Source organism: Aptenodytes forsteri, unplaced genomic scaffold (assembly GCF_000699145.1).
Source record: "Aptenodytes forsteri isolate BGI_AS27 unplaced genomic scaffold, ASM69914v1 Scaffold120, whole genome shotgun sequence".
Classification (NCBI taxonomy): Eukaryota; Metazoa; Chordata; class Aves; order Sphenisciformes; family Spheniscidae; genus Aptenodytes; species Aptenodytes forsteri.
Window position 1 is genome coordinate 1,443,344 of NW_008795938.1, and position 9,289 is coordinate 1,452,632.

General features: G+C 36.8%; 1 protein-coding gene across 1 annotated transcript in view; it reads right to left on the reverse strand.

The window, feature by feature from the left end:
* Positions 1 to 9,289, reverse strand: part of WDR70 (WD repeat domain 70) — a 143,648-nt gene that overhangs the window by 131,785 nt on the left and 2,574 nt on the right. Inside the window, exons 2-4 of the mRNA XM_009285217.1 lie at positions 9,085 to 9,190; positions 6,701 to 6,815; positions 2,308 to 2,512 (exon numbers count right to left, since the gene is read on the reverse strand). Of these exons, the coding sequence (XP_009283492.1) occupies positions 2,308 to 2,512; positions 6,701 to 6,815; positions 9,085 to 9,190 (426 nt within the window). The remainder of the gene's footprint in view (positions 1 to 2,307; positions 2,513 to 6,700; positions 6,816 to 9,084; positions 9,191 to 9,289) is intronic.

Genomic DNA, 9,289 nt, shown 5'->3' on the forward strand with positions numbered 1-9,289 from the left:
ACCCCCCCCCCCCAGACAACGGCTGCCTACAGTTCTGGTGTTTTCAAACCTCTGTTGTTTAAGAAAATAAGTAAGGACATAACATAGAAACAAAGCAATGAACAATAAAGTCTGTGTAGAAAAGATCAGGATGAATAGCTATGAGAGATTTCTGATGCAAAATTTTGTGCAATACTTCAACGAAATATTAGCAGATATGAGGCTTAACCTTGGGTTTAGTTGCCAGGATATAACATGATTTCAAGTTTACACTGTTTTATTTTAGTGTTGTATACACTGAAATCCTTTGAGCATCTTGGAGAACTTACACTCTCCCAAAGATTGAAGATACCTCACAGGACTTGATTCCCAAGCCTGGTTGTTTCTCTCTGTGTGCCTTCAATTACTCAGTGCTATAAGACAGTTACAAGCTTCAGAAGTGTTGACAGCAGAGCAAAAGATTGGGTTTTTTCTGGGATGAGAAATGGGGACAGCTAGGGAGAGCTGTGCTTTAGAAGGGCATTCTGATGAAACCCCAGAGAAAGAACAAAACACCTGTGCAGAACAAGCATGCATTTTTTGAGATTTAGCACTTCCTAGTACATACATGCACAAAGTTAGCAGCTATTAATAGGTACTTTCAGAAGCTGTTGTTCTTTGCGTAATATATTGTGGGTTTTTTCCAAAATGACAAGCATCTGGGTTCACCACAATCTGTGTACACACTAAGACTCAGGATGATACCAAGATAGGTTGAAAAGTATTTAGAGACAAAACTGAACAAGACCAAACATTTCATTCAGCGTCAATAAATGTAAATACTTTTCAAGACAGGAACTATTATTCTGATTACCTGTTGGAAGGATTCATGTTTGATAAAATTTCTTGATAAAGCACTGTATTTTAAGATTTTACTATGAGTTGAAAATGTATGAAGAAGCAGACCTGAGATGGGAGAACGGATGAAAATTGACAGAAAAGAAGTAGTGACTTCAATATGACATGATCCACAGCAACTGAAATCTGCTGAGTCTATGACGCCCTCAGGAATATGGACTCACTCCACAGTGCCCTAACAGCTAAAAGTTAAGAGAATTCCTGATACAAATCAATAGTAAGTCACAAGTTAACTTAAGGCTTACAACATTCTCAAGGAAAATTTGGGATTTATCTGCAGTTGGTTCCCTAAGACAGAACAAGTCATGTGTGGGCTACAGATGAGATCACAGGAGATACGGCACTAAAATGTACAGTTTGATAATTAAAGAAATCCATAGGCAACAGTGCATCAAGCAAATCAGACAAAGTAATAAAAAACCCTAAGGCATCAGAATTTCCCATTACTTATCCCCTAGGGTGGGGGGGGAACCAACAACAACAAAAATTGTGATCATACAAGGTTAGACTCACTCTAAAATCAGTTATGTCATTGCTTAAGAAGTTCCTCTCGCTCATTTTGAGTAGTCTAAACTTACGTTTTAAAGTTCACAAGATGCAAGGTAAGATTTTTTTATAGGAAAAGAACAAACAAACTGAACACCTAGTCAAAACTGAAGAGGAATTGACAAAAACCTTGAGACACCTGGGAATTTGTTTTTTAGGATTAGGTTTATATTTGTGTAATAGGACATACAGGTTTTTTCTGCTACCAAATGGTTCAAAATAGCATTAAGTAAGGCTGTTTTTACAGGACTTTTATCATTGTTGCTACAAAACAACATGGAAACCAGCATACAAAAGCCACTGCCACAAAATATTCAATCCAGGAAGCTTTGGAGAATGAACATCAAACCATTAAACTTTTAACTAAATAAAGAGAGATTTGTCAACTGAGTACCTGTGATACCCAGGTTAGGCTGTTAGGGGTTTTCTTGCTTTTAACATAGATAGAAAAGACAGTCTATATTCACGCCAACAAACAGGTCTGGCACTTATTTAGATTTAGAAAAAAACAAACCAAAACAAACAACAAAAAAAAGCCCCCAGTTACCACAGTTTCTTTTCTGAGAACTGTTTAACCATATAAAATATTTATATAAAATATTTATATAGTTCTTTCATAATGTGAAAAAAAGAGAGTAAACAGTATATACTAATTGATGATGATTTCCCTTGAAATTCACATGCATACATTTTTTTAAAATCCTGGTATTTTTAAGTGAAAACCATTATTTGCATTTGTTGAATAATCACTAGAAAAAACACAGGAAACCTGTATTTCAAACAACAGTCATACTTCACCTGCAAATTCAATCATAAAGGAAAGAGCACACTTACAAATTAGTCTACTCAAAGCATGAAAACATAAAAGAGGAACAAAATACTTACATTATCCTCCTCCTCTGTATCATCATTGTCATTATCGTCATCACTATCCTTGAAGCCAGGTGGAAGTGGTGGCCCAATGAATTCATCATCTTCATCATCACCATCAGTATCCTCAGCTGGACCTTGAGCAGAAGTCTGGGATTGCATGGAAGGACCAGTTAACTCTTCATCTGAGCTATCTTCACTTTCACTACAGGCTGTCTCTCTGCATGGAGAAATTTTAAAAAATTACTATTTCAAGAACATTGGCACTTCCATAGGAATTTTCAGATAAAAGATGTTAAGCACTGCTGTAAATTTGTAAACACTGAAATTAGCAGCAAAACATAAACTAATTTTTATTAACAGAGTGTAGGCCCACCATCATCTTGAAAGCATAAACAAAGCTTTTAAAAAAGGAATACCATAGTGATAGGAAAAAATAAAACAAAGAAGAAGTTAGACAGATTGTAAAAACAACAGTATCACATCACTAGTATGGATTTCAATATTGCTTAGAAGCCAAGAGAATATATTGTTACAGAGCATTTTCACGATTATGCTTCAAGTTGCAGCTTGTGCAGATGCTCTGCACCTCTGTTGGCTGGGTGGAACTCAAAACAGTAATCACCCAGGCTCACAACCAGAGTGAGAACACAAAACATGGCACTTGCTTCATAATGCTGGTAAAGAATAAGAGGGAATCAGGCACTTTCAACCAAATATTTGACAGTGTCACAAATCTAGACCCTAAAAGCTACATTAAATTATCGTTTTTCTGTTATCCAAATCAGTTGTGTGAACACATTATCTTTTGGCATTGGAAAATTTCTGAGAAGTAAGTAGAGCTATTTAGTCCGCTTTCATTCAGTTTATTCAAAATAAACGTGCTCCCTCTGCTGGCAGTTATCAAGTAGGCGGTATTCTAACTGGCAGGTCTAATAGTGATAAGCAGAAACTTTGCCTTTTGACTAGATACAGTTTATCATTACAGTGATACAGTGAGAGAAGCTCAAATAGCAAGACTTGTTTTGGGAGCTTATACTTTAAGAGCGTGTATGTGAGTTTTTAAGTGAGCAGACTGCAAAAGATAGTTTAACAAAGAAAATAAAAGACAACGACTACAGAGGTATTGGTTTGTTTTTTTAAGTTTAGGTTATCACTTAAACTATAATAAAAACACAGAAGTTGAAGAACATAATAAAGGATTAAGAAAATATGTTCTAAACTATGTAATTGTGACAGAGTGCAGCCCCACTCTGCCCCCCAAACCAGCTGTACACCAAGCAGGTAGTAGGTTACACAGCAAATATTTGTGTTGGATAAGCAATTGAAATTCTATTTTAGGAAGAAATCAAAACAAACTAAAACCAACACAAATTAGATCCTCAGATGTTACAGGGATGAGAAGGGTTTGCATGCCTGAAAGCTTGTCTAATTTTTCCAACTATATTTACTAGCCTAATAAAAGATATTACCTCTACATACAAACTTTGTTTTGCATAGTGATGAGAGACATTTAAAGACCTAGATCAGGCTATGATTATCTAATAAATCTAACTCAAATAAAAAGAGCTTCTCTTACTCTACAACAATGGTGCAATCAATATCTTTTTACCAAAAGGAAGCTTTTCCAGCATGTGAGGAATGGGTTGGGACCTTCAAAGTTCTTCAAGTTAGGTATCCCCAAAACTAACTACTTTACAATACTATGTGCAGAAGAGTTGTGTTTTAAGAGTTGGTATGCATTCCCAGACTAGCAAACCACATATCTTTTCCCCAGAAGCCAAACTAATTAGTTTTGGAATGGAACCAGGCATACGCTGTAGCTGCCAGCGAGAAGAATGTATACAACATAATGATTCAAGTAGGCCTTTCCAATCCTGGAGTCCCAGATTTTCAGATCTTTCTATAGACACCCAAGAACAATACCTAGCTTCCTTCGTAATTACCTATCCTTATCATTCCCTCATTTGCTAGGAAGGATAAATCAATCAAATCAAACATTTCAGTATTTTGAGGGGCAGTATAATCACTCTGCACGTGAAATGGCCAGAATTGCAGTGCTATTTTTCACCACACTCCAAGCTTGGCTGGGACAGCCAAGTACTCCAGCTACAGCTGCTGGTATCCTCTGTCCTGACTGGAGGAAAGTCAAACATAAGAACATCCCAACGCAGCCAGACCAAAAGCCCATCTACCCTTCTGACAGCAACCAGAAGTGGTGCTGACAGAAAGGACAAAACAAGTGGCATTTCCTTCAACTTCCAGCCTTACAGTCTTACTCTACCAGAGGCTGTAAAGGAAGAAGAACAAATTTGCCAGCCCCTTTCCCAGGATTCAGAGAAGTGTAAGGAATTGTTTTTTGCTTTCCCTCATTACTTCCTCAGTAAGTGAAACAAACTGTAAGAGGGAAAAAAGAAAGCTGCATCAGAGCATGGACGGCACACAGACAGGGGAAATAACAAAAAACATTGAGTTGTGCAAGTATGTGGGCATATCCCCCCCCGTGTGTTCACTCTCCTCACGTCATCCACTCTATTTTCTCAGGTGTTTCCTTTTTATATACCAGCAGATGCTTTCACTTCACAAAACATAATTATTATTAATATACTTATGCATAAATACATAAGTACCATAACTATTGTAAACATTTCTCTACAGCAAAGCAGCTCAAAAGCAAAAAAGAATTAGTAGCTGTTCTTCACATCTTTTTGGAGCAACCAACCCCTTTTTAACAATTAAAAAATTAGTATGAGGGCTATCATAACTGAAAGTACTTGGAATTTTCAAAAAAGTAGTATTCAGGAAAGTGTTGCCATTTTCAGAAAATAGAACAAGCTATATATATTAGATCAATTTATATCAACTAACATCTACATTATAAAAAGAACTACTAAGAGTCCTGTATTTCAGACTTAAATTGTCAGTTGTAGGATTGTTCCTCTGAATTAAGGCTGAGTCACAATAGCACGTCTCCTTCACCAGCTTCCTGTTTTTAGCACTAAGTACTAAGCTACATATCGTATTTTACAAGGAAATATAAAGCTTCCAGGTGAGCTTTTCATCTCATGCCCTCCCTTCTCAATGCTTGGTAAAAACAAAAAAAGAAAAACTAAGAAAACTTAGTATCAGCAGAACTCTGGTCAGAGTTACCAGAGCCTACCTAATAACTCAGAATACTGAAATGTATGTTATCTTCCTTTATACAAAGTCCCTGGAGTTCTCTTCTGTCAAGTCCATTAGCGAAATGGCATGATTAGGGAAAGGTTCTGTATCACCTGACCTTTTTCCACCTTACTATTTGTTTTAATTGATTCTTTATATTCAAGTCACCCATATACAGTACACAGTCAAGTTACATTTAAATTCTTGTGATCCTTTGTTATTTCACCACATCGGTATCTAATATCATCAAAAACAAATGGGGGCACAGAATACTTTTCTCTCATGCACAAGACAACACAGGATCTATAGGGTAGTATATTGTGCGATCAGTTATTTCTGTGAGAGTGCACGGCTCATTTGAGTTTTCCATAGAGCAACAGGCAAAAGGTAAATTTTGTAACAGAAATTTGTTCACAGTCTGAAACACTACAAGTTTGTCTATAATAACCTACCACATATAGACTTTATCAGCCCATAAGATACACATACATAGGTCTACTAGAGTCTTGTATGGGTATTAGACCTCCATAGATACAGAAACCTAAAAATTTACAGTGCACTGATCTCCGCAACCCCTGCCACACAATGGAGTTGTGTGCCCATTACCTTCAGCTACTCTTGATTTCCCAGCATCTCAGAATTGAAACTGTCAAAGCAGTAGCATTTATTGTTTGTCAATAAAACAAACATTGGCAGGTTTGAGAATAAATTTCAGACTGAAGTCAAAAGAAAATACTTTCTGAACCCCACCACTACTCTATACAATGTGCATACAGAGGCTCTCTACCTACTTTGCTTTCTTTTTCAGCAGGTATGAAAAAGTATACTCTATCTACAGGTGGGAACAATAGCTGCTCATTAAGTCAGCACATGTAGTCATTGTTGTTGTTATTTAAAAAAAAAAAGTACACCAACCAGGATTAGGGAGGAGACTGCAAAATTAACTATTAAATGTACATAATGTCAATATTTACAAATATTGACACATCTTTAAGAAAGCATAGATTGGGAGGAGACCAAAATTAACTATTAAATGTACATAATGTCAATATTTACAAATATTGACACATCTTTAAGAAAGCATAGATTAAAAAAAATTAAAAATCAGTATTTCCACTGAAATACTTCAGATAACACAGATGTGTTCACACAAGTTAAGTGACACTCAGGCTCTCAAAAGAAAATCCCCAAACCCCTCTTCAGATAAGAAAGCTGTTACATGGAATCTCCCACCATATCTAAGTACCTTTGGGTTAATGTGGACCCAGATCCTGTTGCACTGGATGCTGAAGCTGATGAATCAGTGCGTGGACTTCTAAACTCTTTTTCAGCCTGGTCTTCCTTCTCTCTTTCACGAGCCTCTGAATACAGAGAGCACATAAGTGACAAATAAACAAGACTTTTAGAAAAAAATAAAATTAGAGGCTTGCTGAGGACAGTAAAACAATTTTCTTCATTTTCAGACCTATATGAAATATTTGAAAAGGTAACAGCAAATAAAAGATTTCACCTGAAAATAGATTACTTTTCCATATAAATTAAATTTCCATTGCTACTGCAATGATGACTCAGAAAAATAATGTCATAAGGAAAATGCAAACACCTTCTAGTTGTCAGTTTGTACACACTATCAAACATAAGTTGATGATATAAGGATGCTGATACTTCAGTATTTTTAACACTATACTAAAACAGTATGATTACTTCAGAGACTTCTTGAAGTTTTCATAGTGCAGGGAAGTAAATTAGTACATAAGTATGCACAGGTGTAAGTAAGTGAACTCTAAATATTATTTATGGAAAATAAATACAAAGAGTTGTTTGTATTAAGAGTTTATTCCCACTTCACTCACTGAAAAGGAATCCCTGTGGAACAGTGCAACAAAATCAAAGCAAACAGAACCAATTCAAAGTATAAGTAAGAATGCTGGGATTATGACAGGGTAACAGATACAATACTCTATTTCTAAAAGTGCTCAATTAACTTCAATTAAGCAAAGTTACTTTCTCTCTATACAAGAAACATCACTTTGTTTGCTCACTGTTTGTTAACTAAACTAAAAACAAAAACATGTTTTGCAGCAAAGCTAGGAAACATTTTCCTCTGAAGAGAAGCACAAACACCTGCAAGATACAGAACCATGAAACATTTTGATCTCGGTTCTTTTTATCCACAGTTCAGGTAGCAGAGGAGACATTTCCAAAAGTTATCGCGGGTTTTCCAAAAATCTAAAAGTCAGTGTATCTTAAGAAATCTGAAAATAAGATGTTCACATTACCCCACCCCCACAAAAAGCTGTAAAACATACACCTTTTTGATTACTGTATTCTGAATACCAAAATTTGTTTCTAAGTCAAACAGCTGAATTATGTACAAAGCTTTGCCATTTTTGGTAAAATGATCAACCTTATAAACAACAAAATGCGTTGTGCTTCCTTTATGGGTAACAGCCTAGAAACCTTTGGCAGGGCGAGGAGGGAGGGGACATATTCAAGATGCAGTGCAAGATGTCTTGACTTAAAAACATTTATGTTTTCGTGATCGCTTACCAGATTTCCCTCCTAAACTAAAACACGGTGTAAGCAAATGATCTCCTGTAAGGAACGATAGGTCACCCTGAACCAGTATCAAACATGAAACAGTTTCCAACATGGAAACACATTGTTGTGTTTAGAGTCAAGCAACACAAAAAAATGGTCCAAATCAAGTTTTGGAATCCCTTGTATATTTGAATTTCACAGTGTCTTTAAAGTCCACAAAGTCAATGAGCCTCCACAGAGGTCTGTGGTTCTGCACAGAATCAAAACAATAAAAACAACCAACATCATAAGTATGTCATTCTTTCATACAGAATTGCTTTCTTAATGATAAGGTGCTTCAAGTCTACTAACTTCATAAACTGCAACACTTTAGAGAGCAGATTAAGTGTAATCTAGTAGGATAGCAGCTGCTCAACCATGATGGCATCACATGAAAAAAACAAAACCCACACATTCTGCACAAACTGTTCAAGCGGAGGAAGAAAGCATGGACATTTGGGTTGGCAAAGGGATTTCTAGAACATACATGAGTGTCTCCCAAGGACCTCCTTTGGAATGGAGTTTGCTTAGATACAGGCAGCAAAAGATATAATTTTCTCCATCTCCCACTCTCAAACCACCACCTTGAAAACCTACCCACTCTCAGCACAGCAGAAGACAGAGACAAATTTGTGGGCTGCTATATAACCTGCTGTTCGGTATAAGACATACATTTCTTCTTTGTTATTATGTTCTCTCTAGATTAAAGCTGCCTGTACCAACTTCCCTTCCAAAATAAATACACAGCTAAGTAAAAGAAGAAAGAAAACAGTATTGTGTTCAAATTCACCTTCTTCCTGCATCTGTAAGCTATGCCTCACAACAGGAACCTTACACATACACACTGCTTTTACATACTCAGACAACATATGTAAATTAATAACTTTACTGTTTACCAAGCCTCAAGCTGTTCAGAACTGACTTCCTTGAACAAAACTGCATTTGTTTTTTGTTCTCTAGACAACCAGTCCGAGACATTTTAAACATCACCCCAAGACGGAAAAACAAAACACGTTTTAAAATGCAGCTGACTACACTCGCATTTCTTACCCAAGACCTTCCTGCTCCTCTCCACTGCGGTTCTCCTCGTTTGCTCAAACATGGCTTCGAGATCGAAAGTCCGAGCTTTCTTCCCTGAAAACGAAGAAAAAGGAGACTGAAACACAGACTCAGTGCCACAGGCCGGCAGCTACAGGCCGGGGGGGGGTGGGTGGGGGGGGGGGGGGGGGGCGACATGCACGACCCCTCGCAATTT